Here is a 27,999-nt window from a genome sequence, read left to right as displayed (position 1 = left end):
ATAAGAAAGTACTATATCATAAGGATACAATTAAATATTAGAATCTTTATACGTGCTTAAACAAACAATCATCAGAAAGGAAAGGATCCGTAATTACACACACAAAAATTGCTGCTGCATAATAAATTACACTTTATAGAAGCAGAGCTTAAGACAATCATTCAACCAGTCAGTTAGTCTTTGCGTGCTCGGTCCTTCCTGTGCCCACCAAGAATACGTGAAATCTGTAGCCCTCGGCTGAAAGCTTGGTTGAAAAGCATACGAGTTTGAAATTCTGAAACGAATGGGAACCAAGCCAAGAAAGCCACTGGAGTGAAAAGGAACAAACCCATCACAATCTCATACCCACGAGCTAGTGTTCTCACTGAACCCCAGAAGCCCGCCTTTTGTACAAGAGGCTTGCAAGCTTGTGCAATCTGCAATAAATATCAACAAACAAAATATTTATATTTCTTGGGAGCTCCAAAGGAAGAAACTTCGGTTTATTAATTTGGTTCCCACTAAGAACACCCAAAGTAACTGGCGGTCAAACTAGCTTCCTAACAAATAAAAAAAAAAAAGTTGATAATAATCCTAAATTAGGTTTGTAGCATTTAATTGAGAAAGGGGAGACTCGAAAAATGTTGAGATATGAGACTTGGATACATTTTAATCAATGATAATATCTCAAGGGACTATGACCCTATTTATAAAACTAAAATCTAATCCTAATGGAAAAAAAACACAAAGAAGGTAATAGAAAAGTATAACATAATTATCCTAACTACTAATAATAGTTATCTACTAATTATAAAATACTTATAATACATCTTTCTCTCCTTTAGTTAAGGGGATATAACCTAACCCAACCCAACCCAACCCAATCCAAACCATCTATGTTTGAAATTAGGCAACCTAGGACATCACATTTGAGAAGTTTATATTTGGATTCTGTATAAGAAATCTACATTTTTGAATTGAAATCTTTAGGGTAAATGGATTCTTATAAAGATGCACTAAAATACTTGTTCGTATATTGCCAATAAACTACTGTTGAAACTGATCTTGAGAGGAAATTGCATACTTACCAAAAGCAAACCCCATCCAGTCGGCATGAAGGAAATAATGCACACCACAATGTCTTGAAATGTCATGTGGGGCAGCACAATCAATGTAACAAGGATGGAGATAAATGTGAGGAAGATCAATCCCTTAATCAATCGGAATATTAGCTGAAAATTTGCACTGAACTTTTTGCGCCCAACAGAGACAGCCTGAGAAAAATTAGAGAGGATAAGACCATAATAGTTGCAAATGGACATGAGCAGGTCGGATTTAATAGTTCTGGACAAAATGAAGCCTACAAAAAACATTCACGGGTAGAGGAATCAAATCTTTGATAGGTGGACATTAGCATCCCTATTTGGAAACACTTGTTTCTGGTTTCTGAATCTGGATCAGAAAAATATATCGAGGCACTGACCTAAATGTATTTTCAAAACCTTTTTGACCCAAAAATAATATAAGTGTTTCCCAATCGGGCCTAATAATCTAGTTTAGTGTACTTAATTCAAGAATCCCCTTACAGCAATTCATTTTCTGAGGAATCCTAATATAATTAGGAAGTTATGAGAATTCACTCCACAGAAAACTTAGCTAACACTCCTAACTATTAACCACTTGAAGAAAATACGTCAAAACCATAAAATAAAATAATAAAAATCAGATATCAAAGTACACCATTCTAAACACATAAATGATCATGTAATTTATGTATTGCAAAAGGTCAGTCAATTTATACCTTCATAACAAACAACATTAGAAAAATGACTAGCCATGATACACCATATACCTGGATTACAAAAACACATGAAAACATTAGAAATAATTTTGATAAGAAATGGAGAGAGAGAGAAATAGGAACGAGTCTTGTCCAAGTTGCCTACCCAAAAACTTTTAGTATTCTTTGTGAAGGTCAAGTGATAAACAAGTCCATACTGATAAATGAAGAACCTTAAGGACAGCAATATTTCAGCAGCAATACCACGCTTTCCAGAATGGCGAAGATGTGCTTGTTCCTGTTCCCACCACGATTCCCAACTTTTTTCAGGTGGCACACCAATACCACCGCGATTGTCAATCCATTTATTCCAATCCGACCAATCGTCCACAATCTTTTGCCATTCAAAACCCGACGGATTGAAAAGAAATGGAGCAAAAAGCCAGGTGCCAACCATGAACCACATTGATATTGTGATAAATACATAGGCTAATGCACTCCTATAGGATTGGCCAAAAATTTGATAAACGATAAGCAGAATCATTAACTCAAGTCCCTTGACAAAGTGGCTGCGGGAGTAGAGTCGGTAGTTCTCCGCAAATTTGGCATGGAACACAACAAACCCACGACCCGTAGGCCTGTATTTAGCATCTCCATGAAGTAAAGTCCTTCCGTAATAGTGTGTCTTTGTTCCTAGTGAAAAAGTGAAAAATACTGGTGCTAATTGTAACTGCATCAACACAAATTCACTTAATGCAGTTCGGAAACCCCTTTCTAGGCCAATTTCCATCAACATTGGTAATGCCATCAAGAATCCTATCTGAACAAATGATTGAGAAGCAAGAGCAACTTGGAGGGGCTTGTTATCTTGAATTCCTGGTTGATCGCTTAGTGCCTTTTCAAGTCCGCTAAGGACAAGGTAAAGACGGCCATAAAGAAATACATACACAGTCAGCACAGTAATCTGCCATAAAATATCAGAGACAACGTCAGAATCCTCTAGTAAAATTAGACAAGCAAACAAGAAAAATAAAACTATAAGTTATGCCATACCAAAGTACTGATGTACGAACCCACGGTGGTAAAATAACATGACAACATACGGAAGAAGTCAAACCGATGCCCAAGCCTGTATATATCCCGACTCAGTGTTTGTTCCCCATTACCATTTGCAATTTTGGCCTCAAACTGAGAAATCTGATTAAGACCCACATCCCTTCCTTTTCCTACTTGTATATACTCATGATGGGTCACATTTCCTTCACGAAGTGTGGAATTGAAGCCTGTATGTGCAATATCATCATAATAGATATAGTGAGCAAATATAATAGTTATTCACTCAGATTGAATAGAAATGATCAATAATGTACCAGCAAATATATCTTCACTCAGATTGATGGTTTTTGATGCTTTGCTTACACCACCTCGTGTAAGATGAAAGAGCCTATCAAATACATCGGGATGACCATAGTGAAACCGAACCCTGAATGACAAGAATAAATGGTTAAAGTTTAGGATATAGTAAGGTATCCAGAATCATTATAAAAATACACATGAAAGAATCACAGGTTTCAAAGGGGAGCATATTGAATGACATATATGACATACAAAAAGAGCTACAGTTCACTGTCCAAATTACTGTGTAGAAAATCATCCAGCATAAACATAAGAATAAAGACTCTGCAGAGCATATATGTGAGATCATATAAGGTTTTAAAAAAATATGTAATCAAATCCAGATGCTAACTAGTTTGTTACTAGCTCCATATAACGTGCCAAATATGTGTTGATGAAAATCAAACATTTGAAATCTTCCCATAGTTATTCGCATCCTTTACATGGCTAGAAAAATGGCAAAAACCAAGTCCATAAAGGGTTGTATCACCCATTTCTGGATTTGAATACATCTTCCTGAGCCAAAAGCACTCTTCAATTACCTCTACAGGAATCATTAATCATTTTCTTTAAAAAAAGAAAGAGTAAAATCCTACTTAGAAGATGCTTGCCATAAAAAAGTGAGATTTTACAGTAAATGACATAATAAGGAAGAAATGAATATCAAAAGGTAAAAGGTCAACTGTATAATCTGATCAGACAGCAGAGAGAATACTTTAGAGGGTCTGCCAACAATCTTTGACCGATAGTCACAAAACTTGTTTCTTGATTTGACATAAACCATGCAAGAGAAGAAACACTGCACAGAGTAGCAAGAAATAAGTTAGTGGAAATTTTTTATTCTCTTTTGAATGGGCTTATAGAACCGGATCACAAACCTTCCAGTAAATATGTGTTCCCTAAGTCCAAGGATGGTAGGATGCCTCACACCATCATGCTTTTTGAGTAATTCTTGAAGCAAGTTCCTCATCTTGAAGGCTTCTTCCATATAGTTTTCCTGGCAAAACAAGATCCCAAGGTTCATAAAAGATAAAACATTAAGAAGAGTACCAAGAGAAAAAAATCACTTTACCTGATTCATATCTATTGTTTGAAGTGCTTCTCCCCGAGTAAAGATAATGGCATGATTCTGATTTTCAGGCTTACCTTCACCCAATATAGCAGGTCCAGGAAGTTTTATGCGATAAATATCCTGCATTTAGAGACCACATAATAAGTTAAAGAACATACCAGATTTGGAAAATCAGGGTCTTAAAGTGTCCTCAAGTGCCCAAATAGAAGGTTTGGCTTATTGTGTAATTTTGAATTTATTGGGTGGGGGGTGGGGGGGGGGGAGGGGTTCATGAAAATTGCTTCTGCCAGAAAATGTTCCAGTGCCCAGATATACCATAGAAGCAAGGTTCTGTTAACAACTTAATCTATAACACATACACATGTATAAATTCAAGGTTAATTGATCATAATGAATCCTAGTCATTCCAGAACAAAAGATTTTAGTTCTGTACTTGAGGAGAATTTCCTAAGATTTACCTTGCAAACAGTGAGTAAGATGGACAAGTACAATCATTCTGTAAAGGTAGAAATATTGCCTTTAAAATGATATAAAAAGTGGCTAATCAGTTAGTTAATGAAATTTCCATAGACAGATGAATCAGCCACATAGACAGCCGCAACACAAATAATCTTTTTTAATGTAAATCAACCATTGCTGCTACCAAGAATAGAACCAACAGCAAAGCAAATATTTTATCAGATAAAAAGGTAGAAAATATGATTTAGTTAAAAAGTAAGGGGCAAGGCCTTGTCAAAAGAGATTGTTGGAATAAGAACACAATAAAGGACCTGAAAAACTCCCATTTGACTCGGTTACCTTGACTTCTCATGTTTTTAATTTAGTTTGCTTTTGGATAATAGCACGTCCACTTTGACTTATATTGTACATTTACAATAGAAATATGTAGCAGCAGTTTTCAACTTTTTGGAGATGGCATCTTGGTAATAAAGCATTAATGAATATATATAAAGAGGTTCCAAATACAGCATTGGAAAGTGATTTTTGGGGCAAACAAAATGGTTAATGTGTGAGTTAGGAGAGATGAGTAGGGACAATATTCACTGAATTTTCCAGTACAATGATATGAGAATAAGTTTTTTGGAAAAGATATGGATATGAGAATAAGTGTTACAATTCATGTACATTATTTACACAAGGAAATAAAGACATAGGTGGTTACCAGTAGAAATTAACCAAACCCCATTACTACCAGCACTAACTCTACCACTAAATAATTCCGGTTATTCTAGCGGAGATGGTACTTACAGAAAGCTATTTCAAAATCTGAATCAACAATATTCTCTAGCTAAAGCTAAAACAAAATCTGCCCGATGAAGTATTGTTACCTGATCCAGATATTGTACTGGCTCTGACGAATTGCTGGACTTGGGCAAAGTAGCTTTGACTAGTGCAGAATAATATGTCTTCGGGTTTACCTTCTTAGACTTGTCTGTACTGGGTTCTTCCACTTCATCTATGTAAGCTACACGGAGGGATGGGTACCTGAAAAAAGAAATATTCTTAACATTGTGGCCCTTAACAAGCATCAGTGCAGCATTGTAACAACAAATAGTACGTTATCATAAGCTTTAAAATATCATGTGCACGAGCATGCCCAGCTCGCTTGTCAATCCCATATTGCTGACAAGAGACCACATAGGTAAACTTCATATCCGCTAGAGCTTGACATTGAGTCCACAGGGATCTTTCACCTTTCATTTGATCCTCATTTGATTCGATAGCTTTATATCCCTCCATTAATTCTATCAGAAGCAATCATCAAAGAAGAGAACCCAAGTCATGTTCTAGTACAAACACAACATTTAAGAGAACAGATTACAGAAGCAGATCTTCCAGTGAATGTGAGGAGTAAATACCATCATCCTTAGCTGTATCTAGAAAGGCCTGAAGTTCCAAGGCTTTCCGATAATACATCATACCCCTCACTGCAAATAAAAGGTAAATAGAATGTAAGCAAAAACAAACTAATTACGAGATTTAATGTTAGTATGTTAAAATACCATGATCCACCCAAATGGTGTGTATATGCCAAAACAAGAAATGTAAAAAGGCACACATGCATAGATGTGCATGTAAAAAACAATAACTTACCAGTTCTGGTCAAAGTCTGGCCTTTGTATGATGCCCAAAGACGTAATTGTTCTTCCAATTCATCAGATCCTCGTAGTTCTTCTTCATTGATGCACTTCATTCTCTCAAGGAAGTTGTTCCATTCATCTAAATAGTATATTGGATGGATGACAAAGGGAAAAAAAGATAAAAAAATTTCAAGATGCTAGAGACAGGAAAAAAGAAAAGGTTTACAATCATGGAAGACAAACCTGGAAATATTTTCTGCAAATAAAAAACAATGGACACTCCATCTTCGTTAGGAACTTCCAATTCCTTTAGTGAGAAAAGCACATCTTCCGTGTAGTATGGAGTCAAAACACTACATAGTGCAGTACAAAAGGCATGTTAATATGAAAAGCCAAATTTTGCATTGCAGTTGGCAGTATTTATTTAGCTGACAGGCATAAAAAACACAATAAAGTCCTAATGATTATTACCTCCAATATCAGTCACATCCATAGAGTTATTCTAGTCATGATATTTACTGTTGATAAGTTAGATGTAAATAGTAAAAGAAAAACATGTCGATGAAAACCTCAAAACAATGTGTAATGAGCTGTATTGTAGAGATTCAGACATAATAGGTATCAGAGATGGTTGATTACTATTAAGAGTACGAAGTTGTCATCTATAAGATTTAAGAGATTAGGGTGTATAGCCATTAGTTTACTATGTGAAAGAAATGAAAATCTTCAAGATAAATTCTTATATACATAAGCTCTTAATTTTGTAAACATTTTCTAAAGAAAATTAAGCATTATGCATTTAAACCATCTGAAAAATGAAGCTGGCAGTGGTGCATGGATAATTAGATTTTGAAGAAGTATACATCAGTTAAAGAAAGCATTGGCACAAATGTCTCTACACTGTCTTAGTACAAGGAGTAAGATAATGGTATTTCACATACATGAGGAAGTCGGCACAGTGATCAACTAATAATCAATTCATTATTCAGGATGAATGCAAGGAAAACTCAAGGTCAACAACTAAGGAACATGGAAAACCTACGAGAAAGAAAGCATATTGCGGACTTTGGGTGCCAAAGGCATGTCCATGAACAAAGAGTTGGAGAAGAAGGCAATGCGCCTTTTAGCTTCAAGGTTTGATGGTACATCCATTGCTGATTCTTTCACTGTGAGTAAGAGATCCAAACGTTTGATCTGGAAAACAATGTGCAAAAATGATAGTTAAAGTAGCTTTCATGCATATTCCCCACTTCTGCATTGTTTCTTTCTCCTTGGGGAAATGGAGGTTGGATTGGTGAAATCACAAAAACTTTAGCCTTGGAACAAACCTTCTCTTTCCAGGCTTCTGTCTCTTGAACCGGAAATTTAATTGCTCCCTCTGCCGCAAATAAATCATGATGTTTATCAATAGGATCCATCCCCTTGTGCCCAAGTCCACCATGGATAGAATCCACAGAACTGTTACCAAAAGAACTAGAGTCGATTACATACTATTGGGGATGGATAACAAATAAAAAGATAGGTTTGTGATAGCAAACTGCTTGACCTGTATATTTGATCCTCCATCATTATATCTTTTGTCACAACCTCAAGCATGTCTTGGAAAAGAATGACAATTTTATCCTTATGGTCTGGGTTATTCTCTAACTAGAGAATAGAACAGCAACAATCCAACTACTTCAATAGAAATTCATAAGAATGAACTTAAAATAAAATAATTAAATATGCTAGGAAGAGAATTACCAAGTACTTGATGAGCTTGACAAAGTGGTCATATAGAACAGGCAGTGCATTCATATTATATTCCCTTAGTAGATCATTTGCTTTAATATGATTGTCAAATTGGGTAAATATATGTTTAATAATCCTGAAGAGGCAATTCAAATAAAAGTGGAGGGAGAAATATTAGACTCGGGTCAGTTATATATAAAGCAGAAAAAGGTTTTACTGCCAGATGCTATCAAAGCTTGCCCAGAAATAGATATCACGAATTGAATCATAGAAATATCGCACGTCTTCTTGAGTTAATAATAAAAGGAAACTTACAGCTGTTCGCTTCCACCACAAACCAAAAACATAATGATGTTTCTGATGGTAGCATAGCACTCACATACAGCACTCAACATATACTTATCAGTTTCAAGCCTCCTCATAAGCTCCCTATCCTTTCCATTACTGTCCTTAGCCATGTCCAGTGCAATTGGTATCTGGCAAATCATAGAAGTTGATCAACATTTCAGACATTCCAAATACAACAGATATAATGCAAGATTCAGAAGCAAAAGCAGAGTGGAGAGTGTGTAAGAGATTTTTAAGCTGTCTACAAAGGGTAAAAATTGAATACAGGCTATATTCGTTGACTAAGATACACTCATGCATGAGAATTCAGAAATATTGATCAAGGAAAGATTTCTTTGTATTTTGATTTTTTTTGAAAAGGAACATTTCTAGATATGGAGCAGTCTCTTTATCAGATTTTCACCTAAAACAAATGTAGGTTCATAAGTTAATTAATTGGATAGGCAACTATTTAATTCTTCATTTTCTCCTCTCTTGGGCAACCGTGTTACTCCAACAATAATGTAAATCTTTTAGGGCATGTTTAGAAGAGAGAAATTGGAACTGACTTACAATTCAATTCTATGTTTGGTAAACTTATAGTATTCCAAAATCAAATCACATTGATTTGAATTCCATTGGAATTACAATTACAATTCTAATCGTCTAACAAGCATAGGAATTGGAATTAAATCTCACAATTCCAATGTTACCAAACCTAAGGGATCTATTGGACAAATTTCATAAAGATTATAAGACTATTAACTTGTTACCAGGCAAAGAACAAATGGCATTCTGTTTCCTAAACAATTATATTTAGTGATCAATTATGCCTCTTTGCTGGTAATTCTTGGTACATTTTGTTTCAATTAACCTCTTTCCAAATCACATCTCCAGTATTCTAGGACCAAGACTTGATATACATTAATTCGTCTAGAATCAGACTAGCCATTCCAAGAGAATATGTGGACCATAATCATTCTATAAAACTAATGACTCCAGTATTCTTGGACCAAGGCTTGATATTCATTAATTTGTCTAGAATCGGACTAGTCATTTCAACAGAATATGTGGACCATAATCATGCTATAAAACTAATGGAAACAGTGGAATGAACCACACCTTACTAGCAAGCAAAAATGGAGGCCATTGTGTTAGCACCAAATCACGGTCAGCCCAGTACGGGACGAGTAACAGGTCCATTTCCCTGAAAGTGCAATCAATTTTAGGTAAAGATGTGGTCAGAAAACAATTGAATGGAGACAACATCGTTGGAAAGACAAAATAATTACCGATTACTTATAAGATCCTCCTCCCGAAAGCTTGCTATAAATTTATTCCACAATTGTGCAAACCTTGCTGCTTCCTTTTCATTGATAGGTGGGATCTGGAAAATCAGAAAAGAAAAGAAAATTAAATATTTCCTTGAAGGTATTAAATTAAAGGATCAGTGATGTAATCAAATTGCTTTTAACCTCGGCAGACTTTCGAGATAACGTGGCCTTCAGCCCTTTTCTTTTTATTTGTTCACCTCTATCTACTGGTATCAGACGATCATTGAAAGCATCAGGCAGAGAATCAAACCTGGATCTAAGCATTCCTAAAGTCCGAATCTGATAAAAGGAAAATAAACAAAAAATGTACTAAACTAAATGAGATTAATGAACAAAATATACAATTTCAGTCTAGTATCTGATTCCTAGTACAGCTGGTCTTTTGAAATAGATCATCTTATCACAATGAACAGTTTTTCATACAATAGATTCATTTTGGGAACTTGGTTGACTTGGTTTTGGGGATCATTTTGTTGTTTGGTTACATAATGTTCTGTTATTGAACTTTATCAGCTTCAAATACTTCATACCAAAAGAAACATAAATAGCAGTAATGGGAGTAATGGGAGTCCATATCCAACGGAAGAAGAAAGTAAGTCGGACTAACCTCACCAAGGCGACGGAATGCACCATATATTCCACCAAACAGTGTAGAGAATATTGCATACCAGATTTGGATATCCATGAAATAAACCTAGAAGACGAACATACCAGCGTGTGAAGCAAGAGAAAATGGGAAGGAGAAGACTGCATAAGATGCTAAAACATACAAGAATAATTGGAGACCAGAGTGCAACAACCACACCGATATTGTTAGGTGCTGCAAAGAATAAAAAGCTATAAGACAAGGCGGTGGGAAAAAGAGTGTTCATTTATCTGCTTGATTTGTTACCACGGGGAAAAAATTCATGCCACTGATAGTTATTAATGTGAACACTCATAATCGCCTTTGTTGGATTCACTAGCAGTCTTATCTGCATTACAGAGCATATATATATGTTAGATGGCATATCCAGTACATAAAGAAAAATTATTACACCAAGTGTCTCATAATATGCATAAAAAGAATAAAAGAGTATAATCTTAAGAAGCTCATATCAATAAGAAAATCCAAAGAGAACTGTGGAAATAATCTCTCCAGTCTCACAATTCAGTGAATGGAAGGTTAACGTACCAAATCAACTATTCATGAATAATTGATTTGCTAATTGATTGAAAATTTGTTGATTCATTAATTAACTGACATACTGATATGAGAGCATTTTAGGGTTAGGTTTTCTAACCCTCCTTAATAAGTCGACGGATTGTTAACGAAGTTGGCATGTTCTAATGGGCAGAAACAGTTGACAGAAGGAGTCCCTTAAATACCAGCTGAGCAGGAATCAAAAAGACTACTGATCATCATTTGTAAACTCTTCAGATTAATTCATATTCTCTCTACTCTTACTCTAATCTCTCCTATTCCATTCTAATCTCTTATATCGATTTGCAGGTCCTGTAATTGTTCTTATTCTCTACTCATCTAAGCTCTCAGTTATTCTGCTAGTAACTGTCCTAATCTGAAACTACCTAACTGACATACTCACAAAGGTGCTTCCGCGACCTACGTTTGAGGGATAATTAACAAGTTGTGTTATACAACATGTATAAACCAACATGTGAATGAGAAGTATAATTCTCACTATATCACATACATCCCATCTAAACACTAAATAACTGACATACTCACAAAGGTGCTTCCGCGACCTACGTTTGAGGGATAAACAAGTTGGGTTATACATGTATAACCCAACATGTGATATAATGAGAAGTATAATTCCCAGTATATCACATACAAGCCATATAAACACTAAATAACTTACATACTCACAAAGGTGCTTCCGCGACCTACGTTTGAGGGATAAACAACAAGTTGGGTTATACAACATGTACAACCCAACTTAAGGGCAATGGCAAGAAAATTGACTTTTGGAAAGACCCATGGCACCCCGGCAGGAATATGGCTAACTCCTTTCGAGACCTTTTTGACATATCCAATAAGAAGGATGCTAAAGTGGCAGATTGTTATAGAAACATCTAAGGCACCACTGACTGGAAGTTTACTTTCCTCAGAAACCTCTCTCATGAGGAGGGTAGATTTGCCAGTCTTGTGGAGGTTTTCTCTCAAGTCTCGATTCATCCTGATATTAACAACATTTTCAATCTCGATGGTTCCCCTGATTTCAATACTAGTGTCATTTACCACTCAACATTTCAAGTGGTGGCACCACGGCTCACTGTCGGAAGTGTGGAAAGCTAGGATTTCCTTCTATGACCCGGAAGCAATTCACAAAGGCATTTTTTGACTACCATGAGGCTTAAAAGAAAAGGATTGCACTTGGCTAGTAGGTGTTGTCTTTGTATGAAGAGCGAAGAGAACATCGAACATATCCTCCTTCATTGCAGCTTGCCTAGTAGGTGTTGTCTTTGTATGAAGAGCGAAGAGACCATCAAACACATCCTCCTTCATTGCAGCTTGCCTAGGGGCATGTGGACTCTCCTACAGAATATACTTAATTTACATTGGGTCGTGATGTATAAAGTTTCAGATTTTTGGGATCAATGAAATGTCAGAGATTCCGGGATCGGGAGATCAATTCCCCTCATCATGTGGTGGACAATTTGGAAGGAAATGAATAGAAGAACATTCAAAGGGAAGAGCTACTGCTCTGGAAGATTAAAAGGTTTCATGTACATATGTTTGTGTCAATAAAAAAAGAGGTACGTACACTGGATGGAAACATTTTTATCTTATTGGCATCTAACTTTTTCTTGTCCCCACATGTAATCTTGAACGTTATTCACATTCTTTTTTTAATGAAAAGTTGACCCCTTCAAAAAAACTTGAGGGTGAGTGGCAATAATCTCTCTAAAGTCAAACTCAATAATTGATTTGCTATTTGTTTGAAGATTTTTTTATCATGTCAATCAAATTAAAACTGATTTATTTATTGTATTTATCACTTCCTTTTCTGTAAATACCTTTTTCTGTATTTAGACTATCCTGTACCAATTACCACAGACAATTCTAATCAATTAACAAAAAGTATATGCAGTGTTATACATTCAGAAAATATAAAATAGAAGAGACCTCTATATAGTAACTGAACGCCAATTTTGTAATTATAAGAAGAACCCAAAACATTGTATACCTGAAAGTTCAATAAAAGAATCATAATTAAAATATTACTAGTATAACACATTTAAACAATATATGATTGCTCCAAATCTTACTTGAAAAGTGAATAAGCGCTTTCATGCATTCCCCTGCCAACATAAAGCCGAGGCTGCATGATATAACAATTCACATTCAGGCCAATATTATAGCATAGTTTGAGAATTATTTTAATTGAAGACTTTAAGCTCGTGTTCATTACATTGCAAATAATTAGATAAAATAGTAATAAATGGATTTACCTGAGACCACCACATCATTAGCATCACTACCCTAAAATGTGATCTCTCCAAGAATCGACGAATAAAAGGGAACAGGAAAAATACTGCAGCCAACATATTTGGGGACAAGTAGATAACAATAGCCAAAATAAACAATGAAGGGGCCTTTGCATTACTGCCTAACCAACTTTTTATGGTTTGAGCAAATCCTGGAGGATTCTCCCAAGAATATGCATAGGCTATTGGCAAAACAACAACCCAAACAGCTGCTGACACAACCTTCAAAATATACCGGAGCTTAACAGAAAAAGACATGCTTTGCCTAGCTTTCCAACTGAGAATGACATCAAGAACAGCTGTACAAATCACAATGTAATGAAGTGTTAAGAAATTTGTAAAAAGGATGTAGTCTGAATAGGATTAGTAAGACCTTTCATATTGGGACATGAAAGAAAAAAACACTATGACAAACTTCAGTTATGAGAAGCATGAGCATCTTAAATCCATCAAATCAAGTTTCTATGAGAACCTATAACCACAAATTACACTTCAGTAATTGTTAACATGGCTAATATTAGTAGACATCAAAGTTATAAATGATTATTGGTTAAGCATTAAACAAGGAAGTTTTTTTTTGGGAAAATTAAACAAGTTGAACAAGCTGTGAAAAATATGATGCATATAAAAAGTAGAGATTGATGACCCAAAAAGTTGATCAATTATTTTATTTTATTTTAATTAAGGTAAAAAAACGGAACACAATGTGCGTTCAAGGATTGCATGAAAGGAAACACAGAATACAAAAGAGTTGATTAACTATTGACTGACCCGTTTAATGTAATGGGTATACCATTGCAGAGTACTTTGCCGCTTAATTTTTCTACTCTACCTCATGTTCATAGCACACAAAAAAAGCAATAATTGACATAAAAAATATCCCAAATTTCTAAGAGCAACATTATTGCATCCACTATACAAATGATGTACCCAGGATGCAGAACATGACATTAAATTGAAACAGAACTAAAAAAATTAATTAAGAACAACATTCAAAAATGTGTAGCAGAGTTAGTAATGTTATGCTACCTTGTCCAAGCTTCAATATAGCAGCAGTAATGAAGACACTCAGCACTTTCATGAATACTTCAGATGTAAGGATTGCACTTGGTTCTCCCGTACCATTCCATGCAACTATTATCATAGCCTTCATGAAAGAGAATAAGATAAGTTCTGACTTGGAGCATTACATACATATTCATCAATGTTCTAAATGGTGGCGGTCACGAGGCGGTAAGTGACCGCCTACTGCCTCGGGTGCCTAGGCGGTCCCTAAGCGGTTAAAATATTTTCACTATATAAGTATAAATAAATTTTCAACCACTCTTTTTCATGTATTTTTAGAGATAACTTAGTTTTATCAACTTCTTGCTTCAAATATTAAATATATATATTATAAATTAATTAATTAGTGGGGCGGTGTAGGACCGCCTACCGCCTAGGCGGCCGCCATTTAGAACACTGATATTCATACAAATGCCAAATGCACCAGATACCCTCAAATAACTTAAAGACATAATTACCTGTAATGCCAGTATGAAAAAACTCCACATTCTGTCAAAGCTTCTAAAAATGTGGCAGTACGATCGTATCTCCACAAAGTTAACTTTCCCCACCCGACGGTCCTGGCCAGATGGCTTGTTATCCTGAATAGCATAACAATGACTCAAGTTCTATTTAGTCCATACAAACTACAGTTGTTACATTATCACAAATTCCTATGGGTACACCATTGAAAACAATATCCACAACAAACCACCAAAAGGAAAGCAAGGTGAATAAAGATGGGAATAGACATTCCATATGAGGTACTACAAGAAAATATGATGCTCACAAGATACCAATGTGAAGCAAAATTAAAGACTAGGTCAGTCAGTGTGCAAGTTGAAAGCATCAGTCTCTTCTCAAGCATTCTCCAGTGCTCATTTGGTGCACTTCTCAATGAAATTTAGAGAAAAGAAATGTCATAGTGTTTGGAAGAACAGGAAGAACCACAAGCATATATGGAAAGCTTTAGTGATCAGCTGCAACCATATAAGTTTAAGTAGGGAAAAGAGCCCAAGCAATCACGCTAACTAGAAATGGAGTATGGATACTTACTAACGACTCATTTCCCTACACAATCCTAATGTTGATTGGAGATTTTTATATACTGGTTTAGATTGTCTTTCTTTACAATATAGCAACTTTTTGTTCTTTTGTGATACTCAGTTTATTGGTATCTTTTCATTTTTGCTTTCTTTCAATTGGTAAGCGCCACTAACTTCTCATTTATTAAATTAAGATTTTGGCCTTTACCACTAAAAAGGTACAAATTTCATCTAAAATCTCCACACCCTTCTTAGAAGGCTAAATGCCAATAAGATCAAAAATTTCCCAACCCGTACAAATCCCCTTTTTCGAATAGAAACAAACGCGTGGAGCATAAAGCCTTAGATTCATTCAGACCACCTGGCCAATAATCTTGCGTCCTCTAGACTCAGGTGGATGCTTCGGGGGTTCCGGGAACCCTTTTCTGTAACGATGATCGCTAAAATCTCAAACCCTTAGTATAAGGAAAGGATCGCATTGGATATGCATGAAAATTAAGAAATGAGCATGGTGCATACTCTCTTTGGGAAAGATAATAAAGCTCAAAAGAAAAGCAAGAATAATAAACAACAAAATATGATAATCCACTTTGAAACACTTTTCATTTTTGTGTTTGTATCTGGATCCAGATACAAAGCTTTTGAAAACTTAACTTTGTAGAGACAAATTCATATATTTATGGGTTGCTTCTCATCTAGATTTAGATCCATATACAAAAAAAATGAAAAACAAAGTGTTTCCAAATGGGGTTGATCCACTCCAAAATATTTTATATATGTGCATTTATGTGTCCCCGTGCAAGTAAGTTTATATATGTATCCTACAGCTTACTATACTGGAGAAACAATGCACGCCTTAAAGTCAAGTTATAAAGAAAATAAGGGTAATTTGAGACATCAAATATAGTGAATTACCTCGTTTTCAGACCGACGCTGGTCCAGAGGAAAAATAAAGAAATCAGCTTCTCTCCGCATGGGCCAACTTAAGCGGAAACAATCAGCTGACCTGCCACAGAGATGATAATGTTATCATAAATAAATAAAAACTACCAAAAAGGAAAAAACCATTAAAGATTTCTTCTAAGCATAAACTACCAGAAATATTCATTTAAATCATCATAGTTTCTCCATTGTGAATGCTTCGATGTTCCCTTTCTGCTCTTTGCAGCTTCCTTGTTGAGTGAAATGAGGAAGGTGTTATTCTTTTCTCATGCGAAATAAATGATCATCAAAGAAAATAACATCAAAATATGGAATACCTTAGCAATCACATTATAAATAGGTGTAACAACTTCATTTAGGAAGGCCTCTTCTTTACCACCACAGGCTGGCTTCACATTTTCACCAGTCATGGGGCTAACATTTCCAGCTAGCATTCCATACAGTTCAAAAGCCATCTGCAACATGGATTGCGATTGATAGTCAATTTTTCTGCAGCTATTAACTACATCAGTTAAAATTTGAGAGATATCACTCACTAAAATAACCATAACAAACTAAAACAGAATAGAATGACCATCAAAATGCAAGCTTTACAAGAATGACAAGCTGAGAATCATAACACAGAAACCCTCACACAGAACATAGGGAGCTTAAAACTATCATAGTTTAGTCAGCTAAGTATTCAAAAACACACTTGTAGCCTGCAATTCCTGCATGCTCAAATGCAATCGTCTAAATTATTTAGCCCCGGGAAGAACAAGCTGATTATCGTATTACGACTCAATTGCAAGTGAGCAGAAGGCGTGCAGCAAAATAATTTACTTAATGAATGATGTATGTTAAAAATATTTGGTCCTGTAGTAGATCGTAAAGCAACTATGTCCTACATGGTTCTCATTTCTATTTATTCACAAATTGTTAGGACTGCATACTAGAACTCATCAAATCAGTGTTAACTTGTTTAAAATCAAATTCAAATGCAAAAGACACCTCACTAAAGGCAATTAATCAATATGCCCCTCAAAGTATTGTCAAGCATGATCTCTCATGTATAACAATAATCAATAGTCAGCTAGAGAAAACAAAAACCTAGGATTAAAGTTATTGAGAAGCATACGTGGTGATAAATATAACAAAGGCATTCTGGCATGAATCTTAAATTTGCTGCTTCTCCCCATATGAGAAGATATAGACCCATGTACAACAGTTTGCGTTGTTGTACTTCCTGCTGTATAGTGGGTAACCTGCACAACACAAAAGACTATCAACGATAACATAAATGCGCTTCTAAATGCCAATTTTGTTCCTGAGAAGTGCCTCTACCAAAGAAGGAAGATAACAATTCTTATTCAATTCAACGTACCTTTACACATTACAATTACTTATTTATTTTCTTAAGGTTAACTTTTCATTAAAAAGAAACAACATGAGAAACGTTCAAGATTACATGTGGAGGTTTAGGGTTTACAAATATTTGGGGGGTTTAGGCATATCAGAAACTCCCTTTCAAAAAAATACAAATATATCAGAAAACATGAAAATATTCATTGGCTAATCATCTGGAAACCATGTAACTTGTGTAGTCACAATTTTTTGTATATCTTTACTATCTTCTATTAGCCTTATAAGATTAGTATTAGAGGTAAGGAATGGATTTCACAAAAGAGGAGGGTAAGGACTGAGTACAAAAGGTGCAATACAAACCATCTAGCATCATGTGCACATTCTTAAAGATTCTAAGTAACTACTAACAATATGGCATTAAGAAAAACAAGAGAAAAAGTTTCTGTTGATTTTATTGAGAAAAGAGATTGATATATAAGAAATATCCTCTTTATTAGGTAATATGACATGTCGCCTAAATCCTAAAGATAACTACTAAATAAAAGGTCTATCTAAGGAGATAAAAGAATGTAAATCAATACTACAATTTAGGAACAATTATATTATTTATAAGTTGCATTATTTTAGTGAAGGTCAAAATGATTTCCTAGAAGAGGGGATGAAACTGAAAATAGGATCAAATTCACAACCTTCTTTAAATATGTACTAGAATATACTTTTAACAAGGATAAACATTTACAAGAAAATTCTCTCAAAAGTCCATAAGCCCTAACTGATGTTAATCCTTACCTAACACATGGTTATGAGCATTATTCTACTTCACATAACACCTTTAGGCGGAATTAGCCAGATTTTGCAAACAATTTTAATTTCTTAAGCAATAAAGACAATGTCAAAATACTTACCAAAGGCTACTTTTCCGGTCTAAGTACTTGCACCATTTTTTATAATTCTTAAAGAGCTTCTTCATCACATCATTTATAGCATGGTCATCCAGCTGTAGAAGTAAGAGAACGTTTTCAAAGCCTTGTTATTAACATTATATACACTGACCAACATGAGATGAGGAGGGCAGCTTATATGGTCAGTAATAGATGGTGCATGGGAACCTGCACTAACCATCATTAAAAGATCAAAATCTAAATTTTAACTTACATACATTTTTGAAGCCTGGAGGAGGTTGGCAAAAACAAAGCTCACTAAGATATATAGATAGGTGGGTAAACAAGTAATTAAAATAGCTTATGAAAGTGTTCAGATCATCCAAGTCGATACACTTGTTCTTAGAAGCCATCAAGACTCGGGATTGCATAAGGTGGAGCTTCAACTTGATCCAAAGAACTCAAAACCAATAAATTAGAGGTAAATAAATACATTTATTTTCTGACATAATCATAACATGAAGAATGAAGCAAATTTATGTGCTGATGTATTCAATTGCATGGTAGAGACTAGAGATCATGTGGAAGTATATGTGATTAACAGCTAGTGGTAGCTCCCAGATAGAAAGTAATTTTGGTGATAGTGTGATACTGGAAAAGAAACATATGTTGATTCCCGCCACAGCATTTAGGCTACTAAGCATAAGGAGAGAAGATTTAAGATGCAAACCTTGGGTTGTTGATCAGGCTTTGGGAATTGGCGAATGTGCACATTTGCAAGTAACAAAATAAGATGTTCCCGTTGATTTGTTACATTGTCTTTCTGTAAGTCAATAAATGGACACCATTAAATTTAATTTCATGAAGCATACATGGAATCCACTCTCTTTCATGCCAAGAGAAATCAAACATAAGAAAAATTACCTGGAAACCAAACATAGCCTGAAGCCAGTCCAGGATATCTTCATCTCTTTTCTTCTCATAATCTTTAGGCCATGGAAGGCCCCTAGTGTTACGCAGAGCTAGAAGAGAAGCTTGAATCTATAATTTTGAATAATCAACAATGATATCTCTGTCAAATGTAGACCATAGGAATATTCAGCAGAGAAACACTCTTTATACATTTAATAGTAGAAAGAGACCTCTGGGTATTTCATGATTGCTTGACTTGCACTATCAGGGTCAAGAGGGAGAATATTGTAAGGGAGATAGATAGCTGTCTTCTCTGCAACTTTATCATGAGCCTCCAATATCTGAATGTCAAGAAAACACACCAGTATGAACAATTGAATGTGTTATAAGTGAGGCATACTCTAGTACAAATTAGTAACAGTTTAGGGAATAATACTAATTAGAAATTATTCTTACCTCACGATCAACTTCCACAGACTGTGTTTGATTGACAGCCTTCAGAACCTCAAAAAGAACATTAGCCGTTTGATATGCTTTTGTGAGCTGTGCACTAATACATAACGTATACAGTACACCAAAAATGAGACAACAATTTTGAATTTAAAATAAAATAAAAATATCAGTTCATTTTACCATACCGATCTGCCTTGTCAGCAGCATTTTGTAAAGCTTGGATATACTTTTTGTAGTAGTGCTGATAAAAGCTCTGCATCTCACGTGCATCACTTTTCTTTACTCGTCCCTTCAGTGTTGGATCATTCTCCTGAAGAAATACAAGAGGAAGAGAAGATTCATTAACAATGATGAAGATGGGTTTCCAAAGACAGCAAGAAGAGGAGATTTCATGAATGATCATCCTGTAGATGTTCTAAAAGTTTCCACCACTTCAAGAGCAGCTTTATATCAAATAAGTCGGTATGAGTAAATTTATATCACCAATGCAAACGTAAACAGTAAGAAAAACTAGTTTTCTCAATCTGCAGCAGCGATTCATGGTGATAACAACTCCACTCATACATGAAAATATTCATCTCATGTTATTGAGTTTACCTGTCAATAATTTATCTAGGTAGTGGGCATAGAGCACTTATTCATGGAGTGAACAGGACAGCCAATTTGTACAAGTAAATACTTTTTCCACCCAGTATTTCTCCATGCATGGTTAAATCAAAAGTCTTACTTCGATACATGATGAAAACAACATCCAAGGGTAACTATTCCAGAGCTCTCATTTATTTTATCCATTCAAATGTATCATTCAAAATATCTATCTGAATGCAAGCTGTCAATGATTAATTGAAACATCGCATCCATCACACAAGCATACACAAATAAATTCAGAGGATAAGATTCAGATACATGTAATGTTGAAATTGAGTTGATGGGTCAGGCCCAATTAAATAGGCCCAACTAACTAAAGTGTCAAAGGCTTAAGTTTGTGAAGTTTGTTAAGTTAGTTAGAACAAGTTGTTTATATATATATATATATGAGTAATTCACACAAGGTGGTTAGAGATTTAAAAGGTGTGATTGATATATATGAAGAACGAGGTGTAACTGAAACGTTTAATTGTGATAGTGGAATCGAGTTCGTAACAGAGCTCGACGGAGACGTAGACCATCTTTTTTGGGTCGAACTCCGATATCAAATCTTGTGTTGTTTTATTGGTTTCTTGCTGTTATATTTCTTAAGTTCTTTGATTGATTAGGAGGGAAATTCCCTACAGTGGTATCAGAGCTCGGTTTGGGCAAGATTAGAATCAATCTTGAAGAATCTTGAGGAATCTTGGAAAGGTCTTTAATGCTAGCTAGTGATACGGATAAGGAAGATTCCGGCTCAGGCGCAGAAAGAGACAAAGTGGACAAGGTTCAATATTATACAAGAAAGAGATCAACACAGAAAACAGTACCTTGGGAATTCCAGTGGCAGTCCATCTCAAGCATGAAGACTGACATTGACAAATTCGATGGCAATGGAGATTTTCGCATTTGGCAGCGGAAAATCAGGGCTCTCTTGGCACAGCAGCATCTTCTGCGAACTCTAGAAGAACCAGTCTCATGGCCACTAGAGATGAATAAAGATCAAAAGATCGAGATGACAGAGACAGCGATTGGTACAATCATTTTCCATCTCTCAGATTCTGTAATCCGGTTGATAGACAATGAGAAGACTCCGGCATCGATGTGGAGGCGCCTAGACGAGCTGTTCCAATCCAAATCTTTGATTATCAAGATTTACTTGAAGGAAAGGCTGTTCAGTTACAAGATGATGCAAGAAAAGACTCTTACTCAAAATCTTGATGAGTTCTTGAAACTCAATATCGAGTTGGCAAACTCAGGCGAGAACGAAGCAATGAGCAATGAAAACCAGGCAATAATCATCCTTAACTCTCTTCCCGAATCCTACAAAGAAGTCCGTAATGCAATCAAATATGGACGAACAAGTATCACTCTTGAAGAGGTGATTTCGGCATTGAAGTCGAGAGAGCTGGAATTAAGAACAGAAAAGAAAGCGAGTTCGAATGGTGAGAATTATATGGCCAAAGGAAAAAACTTCTTCAAAGGGCAACCTCGCACCAATAACAAATCGAAAGACAAGAAAAGCAAAACATCACAATCAGAATCTACGGAAACAAGAAAATGCTATCATTGTGGAAAGGTTGGTCATCTTCGAAACCACTGCTATAGCTGGCTAAAAGATAACAAGAAAAAGCAAGTGGAGACTAAAGAATCAGCGAATTATGGTGATGGCTATGATAGTGGAGAGGTCTTAATGGCGTCAATGGAAGATACTAGGAGGGACTGGGTTCTTGATTCCGGTTGTACTTTCCACATGACGTACAGAAAAGATTGGATCTCTAATTTCCAGAAACTGAGTGGTTGCAAGGTGCTGATGGGAAATAGCAATGCATGTCAAGTAGAAGGTATTGGAGATGTCAGCATAAAAATGTTCGATGGTGTTGTAAGAGTTCTGAAACAAGTCAGGTTCGTGCCTCAGCTGTCACGAAACCTCGTCTCTCTCGGGATTCTTGATGACTTGGGATACACAAATCAGATAGTGTCGGGGAAGATGAAGATAATGAAGGAAAACAGGTTAATGATGCAAGGTATCAAGCAAGAAGGTTTGTATCAGCTGATTGGTGAAACTGTGTCGAGACAGTCTGCACTTGTAGTTTCAGATGAAGACAAGAAGGCTACGATATGGCATCGGAGGCTCGGTCACATCAGTGAGAAGGGTTTGCAGATTCTCAGCGACAAGAATATATTAGGCTCAGATAGAGTCAAGGGTCTAAGCTTTTGCGAGCATTGCGTGTTAGGCAAACAGCATCGGCAGAAATTTAAGACCGGGGTTCACAAGTCCAAGGGCGTGTTGGAGTATGTCCATTCAGACTTATGGGGTCCTGAGAAAACATCGACGCATGGAGGTAACTCGTACTTCTTGTCAATCGTAGATGATTATTCTCGTAAAGTATGAGTTTATCTTCTGAAACACAAAAGTGATGTTTTTGAGAAGTTCAAAACATGGCAGACTTTGGTTGAGAATCTAACAGGTAGAAAATTAAAGATCCTAAGAACAGATAATGGGTTAGAGTTTTGCAACGAAATGTTTGATAGTCATTGTCGTGAGCTAGGGGTTCAAAGACATAGAACAGTTCGATCCACACCCCAGCAAAACGGCGTTGCTGAGCGAATGAATCGGACTTTGTTAGATAAGTCTCGATGCATGCTTTTCGGGGCAGGTTTGTCCAAGTCTTTCTGGGGAGAAGCTGTAATGACAGCAGCATATTTGGTGAATCGATGTCCGTCGACAGCAATTGAGTTCAAAACTCCTGAAGAAATGTGGACAGGTAAACCTCCAGATTTGTCTCATCTTAGACCATTTGGATGTACAGCCTTCGCTCATCAAAAAGAAGGCAAATTAGAGCCAAGAAGTGTGAAGTGTGTGTTTCTTGGGTATCTTCAAGGAGTGAAAGGTTATAGGCTGTGGTTAAAACAGTCTGGTGGTTTTAAAACCATAAACAGCAGGGACGTAGTATTCAATGAAGAGGAGTTTGTGTGTCTCTCTCAGAATCAATCTAATCAAGGTGACTTGGGTAAAAGCGAGCAGGGGACTGGTCAAGTGGAGATTAATGCAGGGGATCATGGTCAGGTGGAGCCATTGATTTCAGATCAAAACACTGAAATGGTTGCTGATAATCAGGAGGAATTTACTGGTACAGATGTTGAACCTGTTGTGACACAAGACGAGGAAATTACAGCTCAGTCGGAAGCTAGTTATCAACTCGCAAGGGACAGGGAAAGGAGGCAACCAAAACCCATCCAGAGGTATGGGTTCTCAGCTTATACCGATATGTTGGCATATGCGTTTATGACAGCAGTTGAGTTAGACAAAACTGAGCTGGAAGATTTCAAAGAGGCTTTAAGTTCTAGTGATAGATCCAAGTGGATGAAAGCTATGAAGGAAGAAATGAATTCACTTTATAAGAATTCAACTTGGGAGATTGTTCCAAGGCCTGTCAAACAATCTGTAATCAAGTGCAGGTGGATCTATAAGATCAAGGAAGGTATTTCGATTCAGGAGGGGGTCAAGTACAAAGCAAGATTAGTTGCTAAAGGGTTCTCTCAAAAGGAAGTAGTGGACTATAATGAGATCTTCTCACCAGTTGTTAAGTACAAAACCATTCGGATAATGCTCTCGCTGGTAACTCAGTTCGATCTTGAGTTAGAACAGATGGATGTTAAGACTGCGTTTCTTCATGGAAATTTAGAGGAAACCATCTACATGGAGCAGCCAGAAGGGTTCAAAGTTCAGCAAGAGAAGAACATGGTGTGTTTGCTTAGGAAGTCGTTGTATGGACTCAAACAATCACCAAGGCAGTGGTATTTACGGTTTGATGCGTTTATTACTCAACAAGGCTTTATGAGGAGTAGCTATGATACTTGTTTATACTTTAGAGGGAAGAATATACTTGAAGCTGATTATCTTCTGCTATATGTAGATGATATGCTACTAATCAGCAAAGAAGCTTCAAGTGTGAAGAAGTTGAAAATTGTTCTAAGTTCTGAGTTCGATATGAAGGACTTAGGCAAAGCTGCTAAGATTCTTGGGATAAGGATTAAGAGAGACAGGAAGAATGGTGTAATGACTCTCAGCCAGCAAGGGTATCTCGAGAAGGTGATTGACAAGTTCGAAATTCGAGGAGCCAAGCCAGCAAAGTTGCCGATCACGAATCAGTATCTGATGTCGTCTGTGAACTCGGCAAAAACCAGGTCAGATCAGACTTACATGGAAAAGATTCCGAATTCAAGTGCAGTTGGGTCTGTGATGTACTCAATGGTCTGTACCAGGCCAGACTTGGCACATGCGATTAGTGTCTTGAGCAGGTTTATGGCAAGTCCAGGCCGTGAACATTGGCTCGCAATGAAGTGGTTACTAAGATACATAGCCTCGACTACTAATGTGGGGATATGTTACAAGAAAAGAAGTGGAGCAGATGTTAGTGTAATTGGTTACGTGGACTCAGACTATGCAGGAGATAAAGACTCAAGGAAATCAACTTCGGCTTTCTATTTTTTGGTGAACGGTAACTGTATCAGTTGGAAGAGCCAGTTGCAATCAGTAGTGGCCTTATCAACAACAGAAGCCGAATATATCGCAGCAACTGAAGCTGTAAAGGAAGCAATGTGGATTCAGGGTCTGCTGCAAGAACTGAAGGTGTTCGAAGGACCTGCGACGGTGTTCACAGATAGCCAAAGTGCACTACACTTGTGCAAGAATCCCGTGTTCCATGACAGAACAAAACACGTGGATATCAAGCACCATTTCATTCGAGAGAAGATAGCAAAAGGGGTGGTTTCAATCAACAAGGTTGGAACAGAAGATAACCCTGCTGATGTTGGAACCAAGGTACTACCTCTAAGTAAATTCAGGTATTGTTTGGATTTGCTTAGAGTTCAAGAGATTTAGTGCAATGAAGGCTTCGAGCAATGAAGTGATGAACATATTCGATTTCACTAGAACAAGAGAAGGACCCTTCAACCCAAGGTGGAGATTGTTGAAATTGAGTTGATGGGTCAGGCCCAATTAAATAGGCCCAACTAACTAAAGTGTCAAAGGCTTAAGTTTGTTAAGTTTGTTAAGTTAGTTAGAACAAGTTGTTTATATATATATATATGAGTAATTCACACAAGGTGGTTAGAGATTTAAAAGGTGTGATTGATATATATGAAGAACGAGGTGTAACTGAAACGTTTAATTGTGATAGTGGAATCGAGTTCGTAACAGAGCTCGACGGAGACGTAGACCATCTTTTTTGGGTCGAACTCCGATATCAAATCTTGTGTTGTTTTATTGGTTTCTTGCTGTTATATTTCTTAAGTTCTTTGATTGATTAGGAGGGAAATTCCCTACATGTAAATTTACCAAAAAAGAAAAAAACACACAAAATATTGCTATCAATGATTACTTTTTCTAAACGCTGAAGAAGTGCAGTTTTAAATTGACGAACACCACGTCCACTTGAATGGGGGTCAAGTCGATGAGCTTTCTCAAAAGCGTAAAAGCGACCTACAAAAAAAATCAAGTATATATCAGAATGTTGTCATAGCAACAAGGAATGCAATATACGTCAACATTTGGCCATTCATATCAAGTTCAAGGGAAGAAATGGGATTCCTTACATGATTTCTAACCAAAACTTCTGATAATGAAATCAGCAAAAGAGGTCTAACTTTACACCTATTCTACATGGAATCCAACCAAAACTTTAGCCAATGAATCCACCAACAGGTCAACTTTCACCCTTATTCTACAAGGAATCCAACTTAACTATTGATGAGAGCCTGATTAGCATCAACCTTTGCTCATAGATTTGAAGATATTGCAAGGGTATCAACAAAGTCATTTTATTGGTCAACTTTTAGTTGACCTAAATGAGCCAATTCTTTACCAAATTAGAGGTAACAAGTTGGATTAAAAGCCTACCAATATAGCTGTGTACTCGCTCTTAAGCTTTTCAAGTATTCATTTGTCCAAGATTTGCACCTTCATTGGCAACTATAAACTCAACATTCATTCTCTTCTCATGGAGGTGACGATGGACATGGCTTGATTTCAAGACGATGGTAAATAAATATCATAGAGAATTTACAATGGCAATTTGGATGCTCAAATCGAAATGCAGATATTGCGTTAATCACTTAAATATTTTCTAGACGTTTTAAACATTACTATAGAATATAGAACATCAAAATCCTATTAGTTATCCCCTTATATAAGTGGTTTGTTGGTATCTCAAAAACAAGAAACACGTATCAAATTCATATCATCACGCTTCGCGATATTTTTATCGTGGTTATATTTACTTTTAAGTTGATAGTACTGTGTTCAACAACAAATGAAACTAAAGATGATGTGCATTTTTAAAACTTCAATTTATCATTAATGGTTATGCCATTTCAACAAAATAAATAGCTGAAAAGATTAAATCCCTAACCCTTGTGAATCTTTCTAGTTTCTATAACTACATCTTGTGAATGACATTTAAAAGCTGGTTTGAAGCTTCTGCTACTGTATCTTCCTTATTAGTTCAAGAGTCATATTAACCTCATATCATGCATAATCACCAAGATAAGACAGTGGAAGGAAAAATAGGGTATAGACGTAATATTTTTTAATGAGAGACAAACAGGGTGCATAGCACATCATTTCATCAGTTATCCAAGATGGACCAAGTCAAAGAAATATAGTGGGTGTAATATGCAAGCTAATATGCCCCACTCATATGCAATTCTATTCCTCAGGGTATGAAAAATGAACAAAATACAAATAAAAAATCTCTTTCACTCTCTCATACATACATACACAAATACAAGCACTCTGACTGACTTACATAGATAAGCAACTCTTGGGTTGTTCCTTTCAACTTCATTTGCAACACGGAGAATCGGAGCAATCTGTCCAAGAGAAGACGGCACAACCTCACTGTCAAATGTCGACTCACCGAGATTTACTGCTGTCTGGGTCCGCAGGATCCGCCGCTGCTGCGGCTGATCAGAAACCCCTCTAGAAGATGACATTTCTTAAGAAAAGTTTTCCTCAAACATTAAAACCCCCTTCTTCCTTTACTTTTCCTGCAAAACAAAATAAAATCTGAACATTGAGTAGAAAATATGGAGTCCCCTTGTACCCACCAAACACATCCACAAGCAGAATGGAAGAGAGAAAATAACATCGAGCAGACAGTAGAGTAAGTATCTTAAGGAACAACCATATATCAAACCAAAAAGCAGTTCAATGCGAAACAAGTTTTGAACTTTGAAGTAGAAAATGACAAAGGGTGAAGATTGTGATAGACATTTAGTCTATTATTATAAGCTTACAAGTTTCAGGCGAATGCTGTGGGTTCCTAGAAGCGTGGGTTGGCTGAGTGTATTGAAAACCCTAAACCAGAGAGAGAAGAAGAAGAAAAGAGAGTTAAACGGTAAAGAAGATCGATGACGAGTATAGAAAGATGAAGCAACTTTTAGCAACCATTGCAGAAAAAGCTGTGCACCAAAATGGGGAGGAGAGAGAAAGAACAATTAATGTATGGAGCCAAATTTTATATATTTTTATTTAAATAGTACTATACACTCCT

The 27,999-nt window shown here is 36.2% G+C and overlaps 1 protein-coding gene across 1 annotated transcript; it reads right to left on the bottom strand.

Moving 5' to 3' along the window:
• Nucleotides 1-6: 6 nt before the first annotated feature.
• On the bottom strand, nucleotides 7-27,925 carry LOC124925314 (callose synthase 3-like). Its single transcript, XM_047465283.1, has 43 exons — nucleotides 27,743-27,925; nucleotides 27,253-27,493; nucleotides 25,828-25,928; nucleotides 19,999-20,123; nucleotides 19,817-19,910; nucleotides 19,591-19,701; nucleotides 19,373-19,489; nucleotides 19,179-19,271; nucleotides 18,473-18,564; nucleotides 17,341-17,467; nucleotides 16,541-16,678; nucleotides 16,377-16,453; nucleotides 16,197-16,287; nucleotides 14,715-14,837; nucleotides 14,221-14,338; nucleotides 13,156-13,490; nucleotides 12,973-13,025; nucleotides 12,830-12,890; nucleotides 10,592-10,673; nucleotides 10,470-10,519; nucleotides 10,307-10,393; nucleotides 9,841-9,978; nucleotides 9,658-9,752; nucleotides 9,488-9,572; nucleotides 8,354-8,514; nucleotides 8,051-8,174; nucleotides 7,854-7,954; nucleotides 7,636-7,765; nucleotides 7,350-7,501; nucleotides 6,551-6,660; nucleotides 6,321-6,446; nucleotides 6,086-6,154; nucleotides 5,785-5,971; nucleotides 5,555-5,711; nucleotides 4,227-4,346; nucleotides 4,033-4,151; nucleotides 3,870-3,953; nucleotides 3,130-3,242; nucleotides 2,813-3,042; nucleotides 1,926-2,723; nucleotides 1,781-1,831; nucleotides 1,068-1,253; nucleotides 7-416 (listed from the first exon to the last, which is right to left on the bottom strand). The coding sequence occupies exons 2-43, from the start codon at nucleotides 27,437-27,439 to the stop codon at nucleotides 174-176; spliced, it is 5,841 nt and encodes a 1,946-aa protein (XP_047321239.1). The 5' UTR covers nucleotides 27,440-27,493; nucleotides 27,743-27,925; the 3' UTR covers nucleotides 7-173.
• Between the last annotated feature and the right edge of the window lie 74 nt (nucleotides 27,926-27,999).

Source organism: Impatiens glandulifera, chromosome 2, assembly GCF_907164915.1.
Source record: "Impatiens glandulifera chromosome 2, dImpGla2.1, whole genome shotgun sequence".
NCBI lineage: Eukaryota > Viridiplantae > Streptophyta > Magnoliopsida > Ericales > Balsaminaceae > Impatiens > Impatiens glandulifera.
The sequence above is the reverse complement of the archived record's forward strand: the minus strand, read 5'-3'. Positions and strand labels throughout refer to the sequence as shown.